Source organism: Mercurialis annua, linkage group LG5 (assembly GCF_937616625.2).
Source record: "Mercurialis annua linkage group LG5, ddMerAnnu1.2, whole genome shotgun sequence".
Taxonomy (NCBI): Eukaryota; Viridiplantae; Streptophyta; class Magnoliopsida; order Malpighiales; family Euphorbiaceae; genus Mercurialis; species Mercurialis annua.
In genome coordinates, this window is record NC_065574.1 from 1,784,210 (window position 1) to 1,809,771 (window position 25,562).

Here is a 25,562-nt window from a genome sequence, read left to right on the forward strand (position 1 = left end):
ATAACAAGTATCTCGACTAAGTGTCAGGACACGACCAAAGCTAAGAATCGTATTTGGAATACGATAATGTTAACCTAAGTCGATAACTTAGGATTTAAGTATTAAGTTTACGTTTATAAATCAAGAATTCGGTAACGTGAATAGGTGAATGACGCACCGACGAGCTACCAGGCCAACGAGCTGGAATAGCTACGAGAACGATGCATGGAGCTTACGTTATGGAATCATAATAGTGCAATTTTGGGATAGCGGTCACTGTGAGTTGCACTTTACTTTCGTGTATTATATATTAAAGTTATTTTATATAGATATATATATACTGTTTATACGCATCGCATTACATATAATTGATTGAAATGTTATATGTTTACTTAATTTCTATATACGAGAACTAGTATGCGATCCGATGAAACTAGCTACCTATTGGGTGTCAATAGGCTGTGTGATCACCAGTATTGAGTCAGTCTAGTATGTTCGCATTGAGGAAATGACTTGACACAGCTGTAAGCTGTTGATGAATATGAAATTTACGATTGGGTTATGATTTAGATACGCAGAGTGAACTCGGCTACGGTGTAGCCTGGAAGTCCCCGTATCTAGTGGCTGGGCCACCAGCGAGTTGGACTCGCAATTGATATTTACGATGTTGGATTGAATGTTATATGATTATTCGAGAGATGAGTCGCATGCTAGGATATTAGTTTCACACGGATCAAATACATGTTATATGTTTTATAACATTGTTTTCTTAAAATGCGATGTTGTGTCTTTAACGTAATACTGTTAGTAAATGCAAACTCACTCAGTATTCCCCAAATACTGACCCCTCACTTTGATGTTTGCAGGTAGTGGAAGTCGGATCAGACAGATCATCTCCTTTGTGTCAACAGCCCTTTTGGCTCACACAAAGTATAAGTTTTATAGAGCTGCAGTAGTCAATAGGTGTCAGTATAAAGTTTATGATTCGATTTCAAACGGTATTTGAAAAGTAAACTCTAACAAAATTTTATAAATAAGTCATTTATAAAGGTGATGTTTTATCCGTTTGAATTGAGTACCAATTGCCTTGAGAGGAATTGGTTATGTTTGTGATCAGAAACAGGGCGGTGCTGGATATGAGATATCGCTCGGTAAGACCCTGGTTTCTAAGGAATTGTGCTGCAAACGTTTTCAGGAAAGGGATACAATATTTCAATATTTGAATTATATTATTTAAAAAAGATGTCTGAAAACGTTTTATATATAGTAATATGTTTTAATTCGCGAAAAATTAATAACGGTTTTAGGCTTGCTACGGGTTTTGGAGCTACCACTCCCATTCCCTAGCGCCGGTCTCGGCTCAATAATTTGGGTCGTGACAGGAGGGGTTCAATGTTTACGTTTTTATCAAGTTCAGGGGTCAAATCGGATTATTTGACAAGTTTAGAGGTTCGATAGGAGAGACGTTATGTTCAAGGGTTAGATGGGTAAAAGGGTACAAGTTCAGGGGTCAAACTATGTATTCAGCCGTGAATTTATAGATCAAAGCATTCATTTGTTCGAGTTGAGATTTTAAATAATTTATCTTTTCTCAGTTTTCCTTCAGCCGGCTGGTGGAAGCGAGAAATTTGGGATATGTTTGGTGTTTCTTCCATCAATCATCCGACATCAAAATCATAAGCTTTTTCTACATCCATATGATCTACTAAAATCGATATTTTTGAAATCAAACAAAAAAATAAAATAAATCAATTTTTTATTTAAGTTTTTACATACAATATATTAATCATGCAATGTCTATTATTTTAAAGCGTATAAAAAATCACTAAAATATCATCTTCCATCAAAACTTAATTAACCATAGCATAATTTTGAATATTAAGAGTAAAAGATTTTTTTTTTATCAAAGGCTAAAAGAAGAAAAATTATTTAAGTCCAGTAAATTATTTTAATTTTGACTTTTTAAGTTCAATAATATTTAATGCGAGTAATTAAAATGCATAAATTTTATGATTTAATAGTATAAAAAATAATTTTAACTCTTTAAATATATAGAGTTAAATACCACAATTTATTTTACAAATTGAGTATAAAGAGTTCAACCAATGCATTTTATTTAATATTTAAACTATTTATTTAAAGACATTGGAAATATTCTCAATTTTTTTTGAATGTATGTGAAAAACTAATTCATATATTATCAATATAATTATTTGATATTTAACAATATTATTATTAAAATTGTATATTTTTTTTGATAATTGAAAAATGGGAGTGTTTGGGGAAAAAATTAAATTTACGACCTTGACAATTTGATGTGCAATACTTATACCATTTGAGTTACAACTCGCTTGTATTTTTAAAATTATTATATAACACTAATTAATTTGCATTGAATCAAAATCCCTCATATTTCAAAATTATAACCAATAGAGTATGGAAATTAAGAATTTCATATTTAATTTTAGAAAATATGGACATCTAGTCAAAGTGTTTTTTTTAATGTTGCCAAAGAACCAACAACCCCTTTAAAAGGTTTATTTTCATAAATTTAGCTCATAAGTAGAAATGTAAACGAGTTGGACTACTCGAGAGATAATAAAAGATCGAGATCGGCTCGAAAAATTCGAGCCGAGCTCGAGTAGCTTTATCTCGAGTCGAACTCGAGTATCAATTACTGAGACTCGTGAGGCTCGTGAGCCTAAACGGGTCTAAACGAGTTTGTTATAAAATAACAATAATAATTTTATTATCATTATATTAATTTTTTACACCTCAAAATTTAGGTATGCATCATGAAAATTAGTTAAATTGTATAATATATAGTGAAAAATAGTTGTAATACATCAAATTTGATTTTTTTAATTATTGTTTTTATTAAATTCAACTCGAGCTCGAGTAGCTCGAATATTGTTCGAGCTCGAGCTTCAAAATTTTAGCTCGTTTGAGCTCGAGCTCGAGCTCGAGCTTGTAAAACACACTCGAGCTTCAAAATTTAAGCTCGTTCAAGTTCGAGCTCGTGCTAACACACTCGAGCTCGAGCTCAAACTTGGCCTAACTCGGGCTCGCCTCAGCCCATTTACACCCCTACTCATAAGTCTTCGTTAAAAAAGAGAGGAAATTACACCATTTACCAAAAAAAATGAAAATAATTACAAAACTACATGTTGATTTTTTTCATTTACAAAAATATTAATAATATTTACAAAAGTACAAAAAAATAAAAAATAATATCAAACATACGGTGTATATTGTGGGTATAATGTCAGTATACTAATAAACTAACATTATATCAACATTATTCCAAAATTATACCGACATTATACATACTGAGATTTTATTAATATTAAATGGAAATTTACCAAAATTACATCAAATCGTATACTAAAAATTAAATTAATAATATACCAAAATTATACCAACAGTATACCGAAAGTGTACACATCAAAATATACTGAAATTTTATTATTACATCAACATTACACCACATCGCATATTAAATATTAACCTAACAATATACTGAAATTATACCAACAATATACAAATTCTCTGGTTTATTACCAACTATAGTGAAAAGTACATATAAAAAAAAATATACATGTTATCAACTAGAAAAAATATATAAAAATTTATAATCGATATACCAAAAATATACTGAAATTATACCAATAATAAACCAAATATTATTTTTAAATTATCTGATTTATAGTTTTAGTATTCCAAAATTATACCATAATTATACCGACATTATACAAATCGTACTTTTGTAATTAATTTTTATTTTTTGGTACTTTTGTAATTAATTTTAAATCAGTCGTATTTTTGTAAATAAAAAAAGTTTACTGGTACTTTTGTAAATATTTTTAAAATTTTAGGTACTTTTGTCATCGCCCCTAAAAAAAATGGATAAACATTAAACATGAATCCACATGTTAGCCTAATGGTGGCATATTTTAAAAAATTTAAACTTCCGATTAAAATATTCTATGGTAAAAAAATTGTAGAGAATATCAGTTCAAATAATAATTTAACATAACTAGTTAGTATTATAGGTTTTAAAAAATTCAGTTGAAAAATTAATTATTGGTTAAATTTTTAATGAATGTTAAAATCAAACATTTCTATCAGACAAGATTTGAATTAATTAAACAAATACAGTGTATTTTATCATATAGTATTTTTTTTTTAAATGAAAATAACATGTCCCCTGTAACTCATGAACGTACGTGATAGAATTAATTAATTCACATTTATTAATTTGGACCAATTGGAGACAACATTATTTAATTTTTGATTATTAATCTTTAAACGTGCTTACAAGCTATGATAATTTAATTTAGAAAATTAATTAATAAAAAATTTAAATTAATCAATGTGAATTAATCAATTCCATCGTATACATTTTATAATTAATTTTCATAAAAAATTGATTAAAAAAAGCTGCACCAGTCGGTTAGACCGCGGTGGTCCTTCCGATTGGGCCACCGGTTCGGTTGCAGCGCATCTCTAATTTGAAATATACACAAAATAAATTTTCTTGACAAACTACAAGAAAGTGCCCAACAACACCACATTTTACCTCTCTTTTCTTGGTCATACCTCCAAAAATTAAACAAAATCAAATCAAATCTAACAATTTAAACAAAAAAATTAGTGAAAATCGTCCATCGAATTTGAATGGATGCAATAAGAAAACAAGCTACAAAGCTTCGAGAACAAGTCGCTAAGCAACAGCAGGTGACTCCTCATAATTTCAATTTATTAGATCCGAAGCTGTGCAACTTTTCATTATTTAGCTCAATTTTTTTGTCAGGTTTCGAATTTTTCTGCTTGTAGTGTGTGATTTCGTAGTTTTTTAGTGTATGATTAGAGCCGTTTTTGTAATGTATTTTGATTAGTATTCAGATTTTGACCTTGTTAGCTTTATAGGTTTAGTATCTGATTAAATTGATGTTTGATTCATTTTTAGTTTGGTAGTTCAGTTAAGTATAGATGATGTTCAAGCTATATTGGAATTGTTAATGGAGAAGTGAATTTTATTTCTGTATTTGTGTTTCTTTTTTAAGTTTCAAGAGAGGCTATCTATGTTGTTTGCAGTGCGGTTTTACGATTCTGCTATGATTGTTGTGTTCGTATAGTTATTCGTAATGCTGTGATTTGATTTACTGTTTGCCGATGTTGTTTGTGGAATGCTGGTTGTGTTTGTGTAATTTGACTTTTACGTGTTAGTCTTAAGCTCTATGTCGTTTGTTGATTCAATTGTTTGATGCATTGTCGTTAGTTTTATTAGGTATTAGCTTTTTATGTTTGAATTTTCGGCATTAGTTATGTTTAGTATTTTTTCCTTAAATGTGGAGGTGTTCTGATTACCTTGGATGTTATTACAGGCTGTTTTCAAACAGTTTGGGGCAGGCGGATATGGAGGCTCAGACAGTGTTGTTACTGATGAAGCAGAACTCCATCAGCATCAGAAACTTGAGAAGCTTTACATTTCAACACGTGCTGGAAAGGTTGATTAATCCTTCTCGTGCTTCTTTTTTCTATATTTCTTTTGTTTAGTGCTTAAACTTAAGATTGTTGAATTTTCATTTTTCAGCATTTCCAAAGGGATATTGTTCGTGGTGTTGAAGGCTATATTGTCACAGGATCAAAACAAGTTGAGATAGGTGACTTGACGAAAGCTTTGATGGATTTTCACATTAATCTTCTCTGAATTTTATGGATGAGTTCTTACTTATATTCACTTTATTTTCTGACCAGGAACAAAATTATCAGAGGATAGCAGGAAATATGGTGCAGAAAATACATGTACTAGTGGTAATACATTATCGAAGGCTGCATTAAATTGTGGACGTGCTCGTGCTCAAATGGAGAAGGAACGTGGTAATCTGCTTAAAGCTCTTGGTACACAGGTCTGATTGATAATTTGTTTTATTTGTTTTGGAACATTGTTGGCTACAGCATGTCTTGTAATTCTGTTGTAACATTCTTTCTTGTATTCTTAAACAAGTTTGTATAATTAAATCTACATTCTACAAGCATATAGATTGTAGTAACCTCTGGTTCCTGACTGACTCAAGCTCCATTTTTGTGAAAAAATCCCGCCACCATCTCCTAAAAATCTTAACTTAGCATTACTTACTTGGATTAGCCCTTTCTAAGAAAAAATTTTGAGTGGAAGTCTCGACCATTTGTAGTAGAAATTATGAGGATCTCATTAGTATGCCTCTTACTGCCTTTTAGCTTAAATTTTGTCCACTGGGGAAGAAATAGAAGGTTTTATGGAGACGGTGTGTAGTAGCTGGCGTTTTTCCCTTTGTACGGAAATTGGGGTCAAATCTTGCATGTAAAGCTATGAACATGTCTGATTGGAGCCATTATAAGAGCATGCTAATTTATTTCCAAAAGATTTTAACATGTTCCAATCTATAAATACTACGAACTTTTGGGGATTTTGTTCATATGCTACCACATTTAGATACAAACTGTAAATTAGTTAAGTAGGTAGCTATGTTCTTAAATGTCAATTGTATGACATTTTACCTGTATGTTTGTAGTCATTATATAGCAGATTCGTACAATAACAATCTCAAAAAAAGATTATTGATTATTAAGTAGAATTGATTTCCTTTGGCATCATTCAATGAGAAGTCTTTGAATGTTCCCTACAAACATTTCTAACTTGTCTAGTCCACTGTCCTTCTTATTTAAGTAGGCTGGTAGCCTTTTACTCCACCATAACAATCAATCACTTGTATTTTATCCGACATAATTCTCCATGAATGACCTTATTTTGTTTCATTTAGCTTCATGGATTGATTCTGTTACATTTGCTTTGACTTGATCATTAACATAATTTTTTCACCATCTTGTCATTAATCATAGGCCTCCCTGTTAGGCGTGTGATAGATTGTTCAACTTTTTTATTGCTAGGTTGCAGAACCCTTAAGAGCAATGGTTATGGGAGCTCCACTAGAAGATGCTAGACATCTTGCCCAACGTTATGATAGAATGCGACAAGAAGCAGAAGCTCAGGTAATACGCTCTTAATGGAAGGTTTTGTAATTCAATGAGCATTATGTAGACATATAAATTAGATGTTTCCTGAGTGGCTCAGTTCAATGGTCCATTCAATCATACCATTAATGTTTGATTTAATATTTTTCAAAATTATTTAGTTACATTCCTGCCGAACCTAGACAGGCTATAGAAGTTTCCAAACGCCAGGCAAGAGTGAGAGAAATGCCAGGAAGTCCTGAGCTTGCTATGAAATTGGAAGCTGCTGAATCAAAACTGCAAGACCTCAAGTCGAACATGGCAGTATTAGGGAAGGAAGCTAATGCAGCAATGGCGGCCGTTGAAGCTCAGCAACAGAGGTTGACTCTCCAACGACTTATTGCTATGGTAAGTACTTAGTAAAACCCTGTTTCTCTCATGGTTCATGTGAGTAATGGTAAAGTTTGTAGGCACTCAGATCTAGATGTTTATATCATTTATTTCATACTTTAAAGGTTGAAGCAGAACGTGCTTATCATCAGAGAGTTCTTCAGATACTTGATCAACTGGAAAGTGAGGTATGTAATCATGTTATCCTATTATTCTCTCATCAACCCAAACCTATTATAAGTTAAATTCCAATTCGACGATATTACCTTTCCTAGTTGTTTATGGAAGTGATGCTATGCTTCTTGCTATTATTAGATGATATCCGAACGACAAAGGATTGAAGCACCTCCTCCACCAAGCATGGAGAATAGCATGTCGCCTCCACCTTCATATGAGGAAGTAAATGGTGTATACGCCTCTCAATCACAAAATGGCTCAACGGATGGCATGGGTTACTTTTTGGGGGAGGTTAGTATAGTAACCTTGCTCATTCTGTTATTATAATTTTCCGCTCATAAGATAAGAAAATGGGGTATTTACTTAATTCCTGAACTATCTTCTCTCCCTGTAGGTCGTGCATACTTATCAAGCGGAATCTGATGTGGAGCTAACTTTATCGGTTGGTGATTACATCGTTGTTCGAAAGGTCCGGAGTAATCTAACATAGTACTCTTAGATGTCTGCGATGTTCAATCATTTTCTGCAAGGAATAAATTAAATGCAAGAATGTTTGAATTCTGCTGTGTGTTCTTAACAGGTGACGAACAGTGGCTGGGCGGAAGGAGAATGCAAAGGGAAAGCGGGTTGGTTTCCATTCGGATACGTTGAGAGAAGGGAGCGAGTTTTAGCGAGCAAAATAGCTGAAGTTTTTTAGAGGATTCTGCTGGATTGCTAAGATTTTGTAAGCTTGGTTTGATGTACACATACTCAAAATGTAGAGCATGCATGGTTAGAGTTAAAATGCCATACTTTGCTCCTTGTGATATAGATGGCAACATTGCTTGTGTTGCTGTTGATATATATGAATGTATTCTTTGTTGATTTTTGGTTAAACTCATGTAAAAGTCTTTATACTATTTGCTTTTATTTTATTCGGTCATTATTAAATTTTTTAATTTTAAAGAGTTCTTTTACTGCTAATTTTATGGATTTGTGGTTCTTTTTTGGCAAAATTATAGAAAATGTTATTTCATTCAAATCAAAATGACGACATTTCATGCAAAAAGGGACCGTGAGCACCTAAAATTAACAGTCAATAAACTTTTTAAAACTGAAAAGTTGTAAAGATTAGGTAAATTAAAAGTTAATAGTACATGGGCGTTGAATGGGTTAAGCCTCGATTTTTTATTCAAGTATGTGATCAAAGTTTTTGACCTATACTGTGGATTTAGTGAAATAATGATTGGAGAAATTGTTTTTCTCGTGCTGTTAAGCAAGTCATCTAATTGCTCTTTTATCCAAAAGTCGGATTTTAAAATTTAGTTACAATAGAAGAAATTGTGAAAATAATAAAAACCAATACTATATTTGAACTTAGAGGGATGGATATTTATTTAATTTTTAGTTAATAAATTAAATGAAACAGAATTTTATCATCATTTAATTATTTATAATACCTTTTATTTTCCTTTTATTTTCATGTATATTATAATTAAGTTAACATCTCATATTATTAGTCATGAAGCAGAACTATAGTGTAGCGTTGTGCCATGATGTCAAACGTATTGTGTGTCAAAATGTAATGCATTTCTTTTTCAATCCTATAAAGCTATTTGATTCATTCCATGTTTGGTTCGTAAAATAAAATACATATAGATTAGAACAACTATTTCTAAAGATGTACTACAACTGAGATAAATTTATTCGTCTTTTTATATTTAATTCTTTCAAATTGAGTCCTTCCACTTTTATTTTATTAAAAGTAAATTCTTCAATCGATCTTTTTTCTATTTGACTGGACATTGCCAATATATTTTATAACAAAAAGACCTAATATCTATAAAATCAAAAATATACCAACTCAGTGTATACACAATTGTAATGGAAAAGTGCAATTTTATATGTATTTTGCTAAATTTTTTAGTTCTAAGTTGGTATAGTTTGTTAACCTAAACACCTACCTATCCATGGCATGTTAATTTATTCCTTCTTTAATCCCATTAATATATTCCAATAAATCATATCTAGATATATTAGGGGGAACTTCACTTCATATAGTCCAAACTTCAGCTTTTTCTTTTTAAAATTTAAAAAGAGAGAAGGTATTTAAATCATATTTGATTCGAGATGAATTTTTAAAACTATTACTGTAATACCAGTCTCATACATGATAATCTTTTTTTAATGTCACCAAAACAAGTCATATAATCAGACTTACTATTGTCCTTAGGAGTTCAAGTTATCTTTTGAATTAGTTTGACAATTAAAATTTTGATATTCTTTCCTTTTTAGGAGTTCAAACCATAGGGACTTCCTTTTATTTTCCTTCTTAAGACGATGAAGTCTTAATTAGCATAAAATATCAATTAAGGACAAGTTCAAAACTTTAAACGAAACAACTCTTAAGTTGATTAATTTGTTTTGTTTCACCCGTTCAGCTAAGATTTGCATAAAATGATTGGAGTTAAGCATAAATTGGAATTAATGTTGTAGGAAATTGGACAATTTAGAATTGAAAAAGTAAAACACGTCAAAAATATCTATTTTGCAGGTGTTTTTATTCATCCTAAATATATTTTTATCCAAAATCACGAGTTTGATCTTATTTAATCTTTGGCCTAATGTCAAAAAAAACCCCCGACCTTTTAGCCCCTTTTCAATCATACACTGACGTTGACATTTTGTCAATTTTACCTTATTTTGCATTTTTGTGTTTCAATTGTACCCTGAAAAATTAAATTAACGTCTTTTGTGTTTGGAAATTTGTTTAAAACATTCTCCATGTCTCGCATATATTAATTGTATATTTTAAAAATTTATTTAAATTTAGTTAAAATTAATTAAGAATTTAAATTAGTGTTAATTTGATTATGGTTTTTAGTTAGTTTTTAAAATAAAGGACTTATTTGTACTTTTTTGAATAAAAAATAATTTAATTTCATGTTTAGACTTAATTAATTGAATGATTTCATCATTTAAGTAAAAAAATTAACAAAAATTAAAATATTGGGATACAATTGAAAACGGAAAATTCAAAAGTGGGTAAAATTGACAAATTTTCAACGTCGGGATGAAATTGAAAAAAAGTTTAAAGGTGAAGGGTTTTTGAGTGATTAAACCTTAATCTTTTGTCCCAGGTTTATGGAGCAAAATGAACCTTCGTTGCAAGTTATTATACATCACTGTCCATGAAATCACCTGCTTCCTATCTTTGATTATACATTGAGAATTTAATAGACATAATTTTATCAATTAAGAAAATTTAATCCATTCAACATAAAATTATAAATTTATGGTCTATTCAACCTTGATGGATGAAATGTGATGTAATCAAACACTGCATAAAGTTCTTGGATCAAAATGCATTCTTTTTATTAAAAATTTAAGTGAAAATAAGAGCTAAAGACCAATTGATGCCAGAAAACCCATAAGCAGATATCATTAGTGCAAAAAGAGATTATGGAACTTTTACTACATTTTACAATCACCAACTTTCACATTATTTTTTCAACCTCGTAATTAAGAGTAAATTGACAAAGAAGAGAGTAAAAAACATTAAAACAACACTTAGTACATAAGGTTTAAGGGTGTGAATCCCTACTAGACATTTTTGCATTCAGTACATAAACAGTTACCTGCAGCATTCCAATAAACCTACGCGTTTAACGGAAAATCTCAGGTTCGATTAGGACGAGGCGAGCAATGTCATAACTGGCTGTACATGTACAGACAGTGTAAGAAAAATTGTCTCATAATGAAGAATTCAAGTCTCCAATCAGCTTATAGCAGGCACTTACCTTAGTTATTTTGTCGGGAGAAATATGCATATACAATGGCCAATATAATTATAAGGAGGAAAATCTGCACAGAGAGAGAATAAAATTAAACTCGGTCGGATTTCCTCGAACAAAAAACATAATGACATGCAAATCATCGTTTAGTATGAAAATTAATTATAGGGAAAGAAGTGATCTCATTCGGTTCAAATAAAACTATTGGTGATAACTTTTTTATAAATGTCTAACTGAAATAGGTGATTACTTTTGCAAAAATGTCTAATCTTTCGTGAAACTGTTGTATTATAATTACTTATATACTATATAGTTAAAATCTTTTAGCTTTATCTAATACAAATAAAAGAGAATAATAAACTTTAAATTGAATTTGTGTACATAGTTCAATTAATTTTCATACTACTATTTTCAACTTAAGCATTAAATCTCATAATTGTTAATAGCAAAAGAATATGAAACATAATTTCAACACATTATGTAAAATCAAATCGTAAAAATTATTGGTAAAATCAAAAGAAAATGAAACATAATTTTAATTTGGACAAAGACAGTTGCTAATTAATGGTCAATTATCAAATTTAAATGCAAACTTTTTCCCCTTAATTGAGACAAGTCATAAGTTTCAAAAATGTTTCTCTTTAGTAAATGGCTTGAATATCCACCACATGTATTTAAAACACATTCCTCTTATTATATATAAAGAAAACCGACCGGAGACCTGGACAAAACTGATTTAAGAAAATCAAAACCAGGTGAACTATCTAAATATGTTCTAAATCCAAAATGGCTTGAACCCAAAATGATCCAAGCTTGACAGGAGCTAACTTGCATTCACCTAGCTAAACTATTTTCCATCTCTAAAAGAATGTAGAGAAACAGATAAAGTTGAGAGAAAAAATTAAAAAAGTTGATAGGAACTTACAAGAGCTGAATTAGATCCTGGCTCATTGTTTATGAGAGACTTCCTGCAAGAACCAAACATGTCGATCAAACAAGCCAAAAAAAAAAAATATATGTAATATATATATATGTAATATATATTACATATTACTTATTCAACGAATTGCATGACAAACCTCTTGTTTAAGAACCCAGATTCACGGCAAGTTTTTTGTATTGCGTCCAACCTGCTCAGCGCTTTTTCTGCGTTAGGATCATTTCTGTCAACCTGCAGTCATAAACAGTGCTTTTTCAATAAGTTCAAGGTTCCTCCAGAACACATTGCAATGGAAAAATTTAGAGGTCACCTTTATGAAAGTATTGTCAAGCAACATACTAATAAAGTTGAGTTTATTTGTTTTAATTAAGGCCTCACTTCGTTGGGGGTAAGTTCACTAAGGAAGTCTAACTTCCCAAAAAATAGCATTTTTTTCTTACTTGATTCATTTTTATCAATCTATTTCTTGGGAAGTTGAGGGGTTGACTTCACTTTAACTAAGGAAATGACTCCCCTAGCAAAACCTAGGTAAGTTCTACTTCCCTAGTTAAATTAATAAAAATACAATTATATCCCTACATTTAATTAGCAAATTTAATTATTGAGGGTAATATTGTCTTTAAATTTAAATTAATTAAAAATAGAATGCAACTTCCCGGGAAGTTATTAAGTAACCAAGCAATAAAAAGATTGATTTCCTCCACACTACCTCAGTAATTAACTTCCCGGGAAATATACTTCCCGGGAATTATAAACAAACCAAGAGAGGCCTAAGTTCCCAAATAAATAACAGCGTAACTGTTGTTGAAAGTCAACAAATGAGAAGAAAAATTTGTGGCATCTTGTAAACCCCATTACTTGGTCCATGAATTGGACTAAAAATATGTCTAAAAAGCATAAAATGGATCATAAATTCATAACTAAACCACATGAGTTTAGAATGAAGATCCACCAAATTATTGTCATCGACTAATCCTAAACCAAAAAAGTTAAGGTAAAATTCTTGGAGAATTAATTTTCTTTTCATCCTCAAAAATATTAGAAATCTAATTTGTTTTAATGTTCAGAATGGATTTGCTCTCTCCTAAGAAATTATTGGCTAGAAGACGGTTTTTATGGAGAAATAATGCAATGTTCTAGACTTGTAGTTTTTCAGAAACAAAAACTGCAAGAAAATTGAAATAATATTGGATATTGGAAAGAGTTTAGACATCACACATTAAAACAACACTTCCGCACCAACTAGCCAAGCGGATAAAACAATACCTTTGATTTAAGCATGCAGGAGAAATCAAAGAAAGCACCATAGACATCAGCCATAGTCTTAGTTCGGTCAATGACCTTTGCAGTTAGACCTAGAAGAGAAATTTACAGAAGGTTAAATATGACCATAAAGTAACAAGGGGGAAAAGGGATAAAATTTAATACTTTGATTCGTCTCTTTCAGAAACAACATTTCTTCTTTTAAACATTTGTCAAACATTAAGTTCAGATTCTGTAATTTTAACAGTTCTCTTTGTGAATCTAAAACATGATAGTACATTCAGCATTCGAGAAACCAAAAAATCTCATAGAATGAACATACCACGCCTCATTTTCACAACACCTCTGAATACTTCAATGTTGTTGTAGCACAATGCTAGGGTTCCAATGGACATGATCTAGCATTAAAAACATGCCAAATGAGAACCAAACTCTAATGAAAATATCAACAATTATCACTTACAAGAACAAAAATGAAAAACACAGAAGAGACGCATCAATTCAGAATTAAAAAGCAGCATGGATTTTGTTTCCTATGCATAGCTATGCGTGCATAAAAAGGTGTAGCTACAATTGCATGTGGCAAACCTTGGTTGATGTTAGTAAAATTTGTAAAATGGAGGAAAAAAAGATTCATTTAACCAACCCAGCTAATTTGATATGATTTGCTTAACCACGTAACAAAGGAATTTTCTATTCGGATCTTGTTTAAGATTTAAATAAAAAGAGACTATGATTCAATTGTCCTATTAGCTACACATGAGAGCAAAAAAATTAAAAGAGTTGTTTAAACAGATATAAAGCTCATCCCTTCAAGCTACCTAGTGTAAAACAAAGTCCAAAGCACAAAAACCATGTGAGACATGATACCGACATTTTCAAAAGAGTGGTTGCATATACCTGAGGGATGGCACAAAAACGAAATATAGCAGGATCCCGCAGTGCAGACATGTACTTCAAGCAATCATCCGCATGGATCAGAGCATTAGTAACCATATCATTCAAACATTGCACTGCCTTCTCTGAGTTCTCTTCATACTTTAAGTCCTGAGAAGCAGCGAATAGAGGAGAAAAGGTTAATCATACAAGATAAAATAAGAAATCAAGTGCAATGTCGCCACTTAAAGAGAAATGGCAGCCACAAAATATTGATGTTAGCTAAAATGACAAAGAAATGAAGATAAACAAACCTCGAGTTTATTAACATATTTGCTCCAGATTTGACGAGGCCAAAACATGCGTGACTTAGGTATCTCATTTATGTCCTCCAGATAATCTCGAATAATGTTTATTTTCTGGGATGATATAACACAGAATGAGCAGCATGAGAAATTGATATCAAGATAATAGCCTAAATGTGATTCACTTAAGTAACTTTGTGCATCATTGTAATACCTGAAGAAATAAACCCATTGAGTTGGAAAGGTCATCTGAGGCCAAATCTTCCTTTCCAGAGGCATGGAAAAGCTTGGACAGTCCCAGTCCCACAAGTCCTGCTACATAGTGGCAATACTCGTCATAATCATCAATTGTTTCCACCTGCAAAATAAGACGTTCAAGGATATCGATGTGAATGATTGTTTGTGCACACATAAATATGTAATATAAAATAAACAATAATAGAAATCTATCCTATTGATTCTGAGTCAGTTATTCGTTCATCCTATACTCCTGCGAGATGACACGTCATACCACTAACCTCTTTGCATATGAATTTAGCCATTCCTGCACCCATTCTTTTTGTGATATCCTCAATCGCCTCTTGGTAACTACACAAATTCACAAAAAAGTGATTAGATGCAGTTATTTATTCAACCAAAGCACATCCTAGAGACTCCAGATAGACCACACATGGGATGAGGGAGATTATATATATTCCTCCCATTAGTGTTTATTAAGACCTAGTCCTTTTCATTTTTCTCTCCTTTATGCAACATGGACTCTCTGACTCACTCAATTTTTCAACAACATGATACATACTTAATGACTCATTAATGTGAGAGTGCTCCACAAACTTGAGTAAATGGCCCAAGTGGATTTCCATTCCTAAATTGTTGCATTTTCAGCAGAGCTTAGGCATATCCATGAGGCTACAATTAGATTACAAGAGGAGTTCTTAAGATTTTAACTTATTAGGAAATAGGAAGGCAAACCATAATGAGTAAGATAAGTGATTCACTGATACTAGAATAACAATAAAAAAGATGAAACTGTACAGGAATTATCAAGATTAAAATAAGTCTATCCTCAGATCTATAGAGGTGCCCATTAAATGCAACAAAAAGAAATAAATGGAACCTTTTCCCAAGTTCAAGAAAAGCAGTTGAAACATGATGAAACTGGTCCATGAGAACTTTATAGTCCTTAGTGCCACCTAATACATAAGAAATAATCAAATCAGAGCAGCACATAAATTTCGATTAACATATATAACCTGGGGTCTTCGGCATAAACTTCTGAAGCTAGTCAAGTAAAAAAGAAATTTGAAGATTTTCTGATACCAACTAATAAAAATAAATTAAGGAAAAAGAAGAACAGTTTTATGAGAATTCTCGATTTCTAAGCAATGAGCATGAAAGATCCATTTGGAATTAGTTTAATGAGAATTCTCTATTTCTTAGCAATGAACATGAAAGATCCATTTGAATGGTAATTCCAGTGAGAACAGGCAAGTTTAAAGGTACCCAAATGCAAGAATGACCAAGAAGTTAATGAACTATAAAAGGCCAAACAATGACTGGATATATTAGAGTCAGTATGCATGCCCCTATGCCTGGAAAACAGCTGATTAAGAAGAAGTGGGATACACACATACAAAAAGATAAGATACCAAATCACTTTTAGCAACTGAATGATTCAGTGTAACCTTTTTCAGTTTGTAAAATTTAGAAAAACCACTAGTGAGAAAAATAGACTTACATGAAAAGTGCCATTCAGGATTGTATATGTGTTTGTAAAAGTCTATCAGAATAGGAACTTTGATATCTGTAGCTATGCTTGTATCATCCTCTGTAAAGAAAACATGAAAGGTTTTAAAGAAGATTCATTAACTCAGATGAAAGCATTATGAATCAAAGATCAGACAATTTTCTAAAGAAAAAAACAATGCTAGCTCAAGCAGACAACCAAATTTATTCCACATCCAACAAAATTCATTTGTTTTTTGTGTCAAACTCCAAAATCAAAGCCTTTTCTCTTTCTATCTCTCACCCTCTCTCTCTCTCTTCCCTACTTATGCTAGTAAAACCTACAGTGATCACAGGGCTTGGCACAAAGGTGTATTGCTTTTCAGGATGACAAGATCCATCTATGTTTAAACCAAAATATATCTTGTACATCACAATGCAAAACAATGATTGTGAAATGACATTTGAATTTAATAAGCTTCCTGTTTTTTATGCATCAACAACTGACACATGCTAGCAACTTAGCATGTTGAAAAGCTTCCTGTTTTTTATGCAGCAACAACTGACACATGCTAGCAACTTAGCAGGTTGAAAGTTAGAAAACTCAGGAAAGAACAAAATAAACATAAATTCCAGTTTTAATCACAAAACTTGCTTCCACTTTAACTCCAGTAAACTAATTACTAAGAGCACATTTAATGCTAGAGCTAGCAACTTCTGATGCAGCTTGGAGCTGGATGATGAAACCGCATTCAAGAAACCTTTTTAGGGAATGAGTGCAGAAGACAAAAATGATATACTTCAACAAGCCATATTCCATGTATTATACATTTTGTAAGATAATTGAAACAGAAACGGTTATAGAACAAACCAACAGTATCAAGGGCTCGAAGAACCAAATAGAATATGCAGACCTGCAAAACACAAAGCAACAAGAAAGTTTAGAAACAATTGATGTATTTAGATAGATGAAACACAACCTTGTAAATATGTCTCATGTTAGCAACTAAATGCATTTTGATTGATTAACAGTCCGGTAAACATCTCTCACAAACTAATATGAATAATGGAAGGTAAAAATGGAGAAGTACTGTACTGTGCTAAATGCTTATTTGAAATTCAGTTGACTAACTAAACCCAGAGAGATGCATAAAGAGGTTATATTTATATCTAAGTGGACTTGAGGAAAATGGAGCGAATTTTTGACTTGAGAGGATCCATTCCCATATTTATTGGATAAATATATCTAAAGTACAAGCGACTGCGTTATTTCACATTAAGAGACATAAATGATGCATAAGTTCCATCCATATAGTTTTAAAAAAATTCCAAACATGACCAAGCAAGCAGCCAATAAGGACTAGATAAGTTATTGTTAAAACAATTTAGACAGTGACATCAACTTGACAACCAGTCCATTTCATGAACATGATGCATGTACATACTTTTTGAATTATATGGACTGAACGTACAGTCAGCTGACATGCGCAATTCTTTGAACAATATGAATTAAAAGAACAGTAACATGACATGCATAAGAACCAACATTTGCATAAATTCATTGCTAAACTTAATATTAAACATTGTACTCAAACTATCCAGCTACCGCCGATTAAAGACCAGGATGCACGTTAAATAAGTAATTAAGCTTGCATAAACCAATTGCTAAAATGAAGATAAGATGTTGACTTCAACCTAACCACTACCAACCACCATATCAAATACATGATGCATGTGCAACATCCGACTTTTAACAGAATCATTAACATTCAGCTTCCGAAGGAGTCATCAAGTATACAGCATTGGGCATTTTAATATGGAAATATCACTGTCAATATTTACAAGACCAGAAAAGTCAAAAAAAAAAAAAAACTTTTCAGGCATAATTTGCAATATTCTAAAGCTGTTTGACATTTTTCAAAAACAGAGAACAGTCGTTTGCTCAAAGGTCAAAAAAACTCATTTCGCTTCTGATACTGAAACAATTCTCTGAATAAAAATTATTCAATCACACCTGTTTTAATGCTATTCCGTTTCCAAGTAATTTTCATAAACTTTCCTCCAAAAGAACTGGATACATCAACAACTATACTAACACCCAAATCATTTAAAAAAAATAAGCAGAAGATTTCCAACAAAAAAAAACAACAATTGAACTGGGGAAACATGACACTTTAACACAGACATGGCGAAACAGAAACAGTGTTATTTTAAAGTTTCCTATGTAAAAAAATGAAATTTCATGTCCGAAATGTCAAGTGTCCGAAAGTTCCCGAAACAGGACATGTTGATGGAATGAAGTGCTTGTGCTACCTACTCACTTTCCTTTTCCTCCAAGGTACACATCAATTCCAATAAAATTAACTTAACAAATGTAACATCAACGGTCAAAACTTCAACAGTATGATCTGAATTTTTCAGCAAATTTTTCAGAGAACTCTAGCTTAACAATCAACGAATATAAAAACGCAATTAAAACAGAATAAAAACAAACTTACAGCATCACGAAGCTCAATGTCGAGCTGCTGAATAACAAGAGCAAAGCTACGAGAAACTTTATGAAGCATAGAGTAACAGAATCCCCAGTGAGGCTGCGGTGGGATCTGCTTCTCTGCATGCCTTGCTGCCATTTTTAGCTTCAATAGTGGGTACAAATCATCTGGGTTTCTCAAAATCGCTCCCAAACTTCCCATTTTTAATTCTTTCAGTTACAATTAGATCCCTGCCCAATTGAGATTTCTTTTGATTCTGAGAGAAATTTGAATCGAATCGAATCAAATCAAGTTCAACCACTACTCAGATTGAGAAGAAGAAGAAGAAGAAGATTAAAGAACTGGCAATTAATATAGAGAGAGGCTAAAACTGAGACGGCTTAGTCCAAATAATGTGAGTTGATTTAAATAATTTAATAATGGTGTTAGTGTTGTGTTTGGCTGGAATTAAATCAAAATTAAACAAAAAAAGTCATAATTTAAAAGAATGTGTTAGGCGACTCCATCTCCATGAAAATACCTATAGCTGTTTATATATGCGGACATTAAAAAGTCATAGCGTGGACTATTATAAAAATGAAATGAATAAAGGGTTAACGCGCCCCTAACTTATGATACGGGGTCATCTAAATTAATTTATACTACCTCCGTTCTTTTTTAGTTGTCCATTTAGCCAATATTGCACATATCAAGATAGTGCTTCTTTTGTCTCAATTTATAAAGAAAAATACTAATATAGCCCTATTAGTTAATAAATGCCTTTTAAATTAAATCATACGGTCATTTATTAGGGATGGGTAAACTTGGAAGATAAGTAGCTAATATCACATGGAATTACTAAATGGACAACTATTTGTAGACAAATAAAATTGGCTAAATGGACAACTAAAAAAGAACGGAGGGAGTACTTTTTTTAACAACGAACCCCAAAACTCTTTAATTTTGGGTCAGATAACCCCATAATTATATTTTTAAAACGTATAAAATATAAAACGGAGACGAGGAATACAAAAAAGCAATTAAATATTTCCCTAATTGTTGCGATATAATTATTCTAAATCTATTTTTTAAAATAAAAAATATAAATTATCGGGTTATTTGACCCAAAAATGAAGAGTTTTGAGATTAGTTGCTCAAAAAGGTATAAATTGGGTTAGATGACCCCGTGTCATAAGTTCAGGGGGCGTGTTGACCCTTTCTTCAAAATAAAATTTATTGACGAAATATTATACGGTATTTTTTTAAAAAGTTATTTAATTTATTTACCGCGCTATCTAGATTTTGAATTCCTTTTTATTTTTTATTTACTAAAATTATCTTGTTTAGTTTTTTAATTTAAAAAATGTTTGTTTTGCTTTTTTACGTTTTATGTCTTTTTTATGTCTTTTAGTTTTTTATATTTCTGGTAGAGTTATTATGGTGTATTTGTGGTGTTTTAATAGTATATTTATAGTGTATTTGTAATTTTTTAATGTAAATACATCATAAAAATATAAATTAATTCGTTTGGTATGAAATAAGTACCAAAAAAATTACAAAACCACTATAAAAACATAAACCAATCCATTGTGTACGAAATCAGTCGCATCAAAATAATAGAACAATTATGTAAATAAGAAAATAATTGAGAACAAGAGAACAATACATCTATAATAATTTGTGTATATAAAACCTAAAAAAATCTAAACAATTATAAAAAAAACAAAAGACGACGTCGAGGAAACCAACTAAAGAAAAATGACATTGAAGAAAACAGCGGAAAAAAGACAATGTCGAGAAAACCAGCGAAAAAAAGACAGCGTCGAAAATATCATAAGAAAAAAGACGACGTTGAGTATACCAGCGGAAGAAAGACAACGTCGAGAAACCCATCAGAACAACCACAGAAAAATAATCAAAAAATACCAGTTTTTTTATGCTCGTAGATCTGAAAGGCGGTTGCTTAATAAAAAGAGATTTGAGAAGAGAGAAAGAAAATAATAAAGAAATCTGAGAGAAAAAAAAAAGAGGTGCGATTATAAAGAAAAATTATACTCCCTCCGTCCCAATAGAGTTGTCCACTTTGAGAAACTTTTTTGTCCCAAAACTCTTGTCCGCTTTCAAAAAATAACTTATTTTTACACTCAATTATCATATGTTACCCCTATTTAAAATCCACTAATGAGTAAATTGAAAGTAAATTACAAGTGGACCCTATATTAAATAGTGGTATGACAAGAAAAGTAAGAAAATTTTTACAAAATTCATAAACAATAATTGTTTTTCTTAAACAGTGTGATAAAGGCAAAGTGGACAACTCTATTGGAACAAAAGGAGTATATGAATAAGTGAAGTCATAATTGAAAAAGATTTATTTTTATAAATAAAATTAAATATAGGGTAGTGAGAAAAATTACCAAAATATGGGTGGGTTGTAATTATTTTTCAAAAATGAGGAAACTTTTAAATAATTCTAAATTTATTAAGACTGTTATTAAAATATTTTTTTTAATAATTAGAGAAGACGAGCATTTGTAGAAAAAATTGAATTCACGACTTAGCAGATTGTTGTCTAACACTTTAAACTATATGCTAATTCATTGAGTTTATTAATAATACTCATTCCATTTCTAAATACTATTTGTCTTTATAGTGAAAAACACAAATTAAGAAAACAATTAATGCATGATAAAATTATTAGACTATTCCCATTATTTATTGCACATTCAATTATTCATTTTATAAATTTCAACAAAAATTAGATTTATTTTATTGGAAAGAGGAGAAAATTAAGAGAAATAACATGAAAATTCTAAATAAATTTAAAAGTCCTCATAAATTAAGTAACAAATGAGGTTATTTTAGATAAAAATTAATACTCTCCCGTCACAAAATAATAGTCCATTTTCTCATTTCCAAATAGTTTAAGAAACACAATTAATGCTCTAAATTTTCACAACTTTATTTTTATTTTTTCTATCATGCCCTTATTAAATGGCATGTCTAATTTATTTTTTAGGCTAATGACAATAAATGATAAACATTAAATAAAAATAAAGTAGAAAAATCAACACTTTAAATTGTGATCTATAAGAAATGTGGACAACTATTTGGTATAAAAAAAGAGAAAAGTTAACTATTATTTTGGGACGAATGACCGAGGAAGTGTAATATTTTAAATTTTTAGAAAGAGAAGTATTATGGAATTTTTTTAGAACTTTAGAAAGATAAAATATTTTAGTAACGGAGGGAGTATTAAATAAATAATTATCATGTTTTGATTAAATTAATAAAATTTAAAATAATTATATTTTACACGTTTATTAAAAAATAAATGCAGCTGTTCCTACACTGTTCCCACGTTAAAAACTCACATCAGGGTTATCTTTTCCTAATAGTTTGTGTTCATAAGCAAATTTGGGATTGATATCTGATTACCACTTTTTCTCTATTTAATAATAAAGTTTTCTTTAGTTTTATCAAAATTTGTTTGTATCCTACAAATAATTAATTATTTCCTTTTATTAGGACGATAATAATATTAAAGAGAATGGCCACTATATTACATAATAAATCATTATAAAAGATATGATAACTTCTCTAAAAAAGAATCGTGTATGAATTTAACGGGTTATTTTATGAGTCATCTAATTACACATTCAATTATTAAATTAAAAAAATAAAACAAAATAATAATAGACGGCATTAAATATAGCTATCGAAAAGATATTTACTATCCACATTTTACCATCACTTTTTTATGAATAAAAAAAATAAAAAAAAGTGACATTAAAATGTGAATAGTAGGAAAAACAGCATCATATAATTATTTTTTCTTTCAAAGCATATACTAGTGTTTCCCTGTTTTTTAAGAAAACGGTTGGTGCCTTTGAAGTGTGTGCGGGCGTGCCAGAGGTTGGACCTCAAATTGGAAATTAAAGATTTATCAAGCGATTGTGACAGATTTTCAAAGGACGTAAAAAATCTAAACGTTCGTAAAGAAAAACTCTTGGAGAAACTTTGAAAATAAGAATAAACTTCTGCAATTAAAATCTAAAATTCAACACTGTAAATGAAACTACTGCTGCAATAATGTTAAAAACAAAAGATTGAAATTGCGAAATCTGTAAAGCGTTTACAAAGGATTGCATAAAATAAAAGCTTTTGGTGTTGATAATCTCCTGAGAGTATTGAGTTTTTGTTGAATTTGGCTGGGGGTTCAAATCGTCGTCTTCTTCTCTCTTTTATAGCGTTTGTAGAAACTGCCTGATGATAACTGCCTCTTTAACTGCCCACGTCTTCACAGCGCTTCCCACTTCTAAAAACTGCTCCTGAAAAATCGCTTTACAAAAAGCACGTGACTTCCTGGACCTTGGCCAATTGAGCTTCTGGGCTTCTTCTTCTAACGGGCTTCTGGCCTTTTGATTCTGAAATTCTCTTTTCCTCCAAGATCAGGTCAAGGTCAAAAACAAAACCTTTGAGAAATCTCTTGGAAATATGAAAATCAAATGAATTAACTTCTCAAATCTCTTGGAATTAACTTCTGACAGTCAAATCTCTTAGAATTAACTTCTGACCGTCAAATCTCTTGGAATTTAACTTTTATAGTCGAATCTCTTGGAAATCTCTTGAAAAAGTCAAATCTCTTAGAAATCTCTTGAAAAGTCAAATCTCTTGAAAATCTCTTGGAAAAGTCAAATCTCTTAAATCTCTTGGAATTAACTTCTGACCGTCAAATCTCTTGGAATTAACTTCCGACAGTCAAATCTCTTAGAATTAACTTCTGACCGTCAAATCTCTTGGAATTTAACTTTTATAGTCGAATCTCTTGGAAATCTCTTGAAAAAGTCAAATCTCTTAGAAATCTCTTGGAAATCTCTTGGAAAAGTCAAATCTCTTAAATCTCTTGGAATTAACTTCTGACCGTCAAATCTCTTGGAATTTAACTTTTACAGTCGAATCTCTTGGAAATCTCTTGAAAAAGTAAATCTCTTAGAAATCTCTTGGAAAAGTCAAATCTCTTGAAAATCTTTTGGAAAAGTCAAATCTCTTGAAATTAAATCCTCCACGTCAAATCTCTTGAAATTAAATCCTCCACGTAGCTTTTTGTATCTTTTTAATAGAATATGGCTTTATGGCCTTCGGGCCATATTTTTAATTTTGGCGTAAACAACTAGTAATTAGAATGTCATAATCATCTTAGCAAACCACGTCAACATACTCTATCTCATTACTTAAATTGAGAACAATATTAAAATTTAATTTGATTTTTATCTGGTAGTGTAGGAACTCAATCAAATTGTCGAGGAAGAATAAGAATTAGAGTAATTTTTAGGGAGGTTTTTTTTTTCTTTTACAAAAGTGTAGGAAACTGAAAAATGATTTTCATTTTTACCAATATTTCTCCTTGAACGAGGTAACATTAGGTGTTTTCCATTAGTTCTTTCATAATCTTGTAGGAAATTGAAAAATAATGTTCTGTATTAAAATGTATAAGTTCTTTTTAGTGCAATATTTCAATATGAGAAATAGAAGTTGGTTAGCCAATTCATTTGGGAAGTTTTTTTTTTTGAAAATTCAGATAGAGAGAGCGCTTGTGCGAGGAATCGAATCCACGACCTAGCAGTTTACTGCTAAACGCTTGGTAATTGATTCTGAAAATTACTGAACTTTTAAATTTTTATATTTCAGTCAGTAAACTATTTTTTTTTATTTTGATCACTCAACTTTCATTTTTCTTCATTTTGGTATTTTCCGACCAAAAATGCTTAGGTGGCAGCCGGAATTAATTTTTTTAACCTGAAAACATGCCATATATGCATTATTTGATCTAAAAACTCATTTTTAAAATGAAAGTATGTATGTGTGATAAATTTTCAAAGTAAAACTTGTAAAATTTGGTTGTCACATGTCAACTTCCGACTGCCACTTAAGCATTTTTGGCCTGAAATATCAAAATGAAAAAAAATGAAAATTCAGTGATCAAAATGAAAAATAAATAGTATAGTGACTGAAATGAAAAATTCAAAAGTTAAATGATGGTGAGAATCAATTAGCCGCTAGACGTTTATACCATTTGAGCTATAGTTCATTGATTTTTTCATTTGGGAAATTTAATGAAAGTATAATCTATACGAACTAAAAACAGATGAATTTATAGAATAATAATTATGTTTTTTTAAATTGTATGCAAAGAGTAATCTGGATAATTATTTAAAAATAGAAAAAAATAAAAGCCTACATAGAAAAAAGAAATACAACCCTGAAACTATTAAAATAAAGTCCACTCATATCTCGTGAATAATATAGACTAATGGTTTTATCCCTAGTCAGCTTATTTTGGTGCTTGTGGACATGTAAATTTTGAACACAAAAAATGCATGTTTGTAACCATTTTGCATCACACAATATTTTCAACATAACAAAAATCAACAATTTATGTCTTATATTGAACATAACAAAAATCAACCAGTTTTTCTTTACTAGAGGAAGTTAGAAATTTAATACTAAATCCAATATCTAACCTCCAATACGATTTCTATGAATAACTACTTAAAATCATATGATGTCACGTTAAAATAATTAAGCCCCCCAATTTTCAAGAAATTTAAAAAATCTCATATTTGATTAAATTATTACTATTCCTTTGTCAATTAACCATGTTCAT

General features: G+C 30.7%; 2 protein-coding genes across 4 annotated transcripts; one reads left to right on the forward strand and one right to left on the reverse strand.

The window, feature by feature from the left end:
- Positions 1 to 4,510: 4,510 nt before the first annotated feature.
- Positions 4,511 to 8,456, forward strand: LOC126683030 (SH3 domain-containing protein 2-like). Its single transcript, XM_050378850.2, has 10 exons — positions 4,511 to 4,716; positions 5,367 to 5,489; positions 5,576 to 5,645; positions 5,740 to 5,891; positions 6,913 to 7,014; positions 7,183 to 7,383; positions 7,491 to 7,553; positions 7,681 to 7,833; positions 7,937 to 8,011; positions 8,123 to 8,456. Exons 1-10 carry the CDS (start codon positions 4,657 to 4,659, stop codon positions 8,237 to 8,239), a joined length of 1,116 nt encoding a protein of 371 aa, XP_050234807.1. The 5' UTR covers positions 4,511 to 4,656; the 3' UTR covers positions 8,240 to 8,456.
- Positions 8,457 to 10,965: 2,509 nt separating this feature from the next.
- LOC126682095 (squalene synthase 1-like) lies at positions 10,966 to 19,248 on the reverse strand. Of its 3 annotated transcripts, none has more exons than XM_050377651.2 (14): positions 18,923 to 19,248; positions 17,296 to 17,338; positions 16,438 to 16,527; positions 15,817 to 15,892; positions 15,218 to 15,287; positions 14,914 to 15,057; positions 14,709 to 14,813; positions 14,419 to 14,565; positions 13,841 to 13,916; positions 13,522 to 13,610; positions 12,395 to 12,486; positions 12,241 to 12,283; positions 11,322 to 11,385; positions 10,966 to 11,178 (listed from the first exon to the last, which is right to left on the reverse strand). In XM_050377651.2, exons 1-13 carry the CDS (start codon positions 19,115 to 19,117, stop codon positions 11,323 to 11,325), a joined length of 1,233 nt encoding a protein of 410 aa, XP_050233608.1. In that variant the 5' UTR covers positions 19,118 to 19,248; the 3' UTR covers positions 10,966 to 11,178; position 11,322. The 3 variants fall into 3 exon arrangements, with proteins under 3 accessions (XP_050233608.1, XP_050233607.1, XP_050233606.1); XM_050377650.2 differs by having other exon boundaries at positions 10,966 to 11,235; XM_050377649.2 differs by having other exon boundaries at positions 10,966 to 11,239.
- Between the last annotated feature and the right edge of the window lie 6,314 nt (positions 19,249 to 25,562).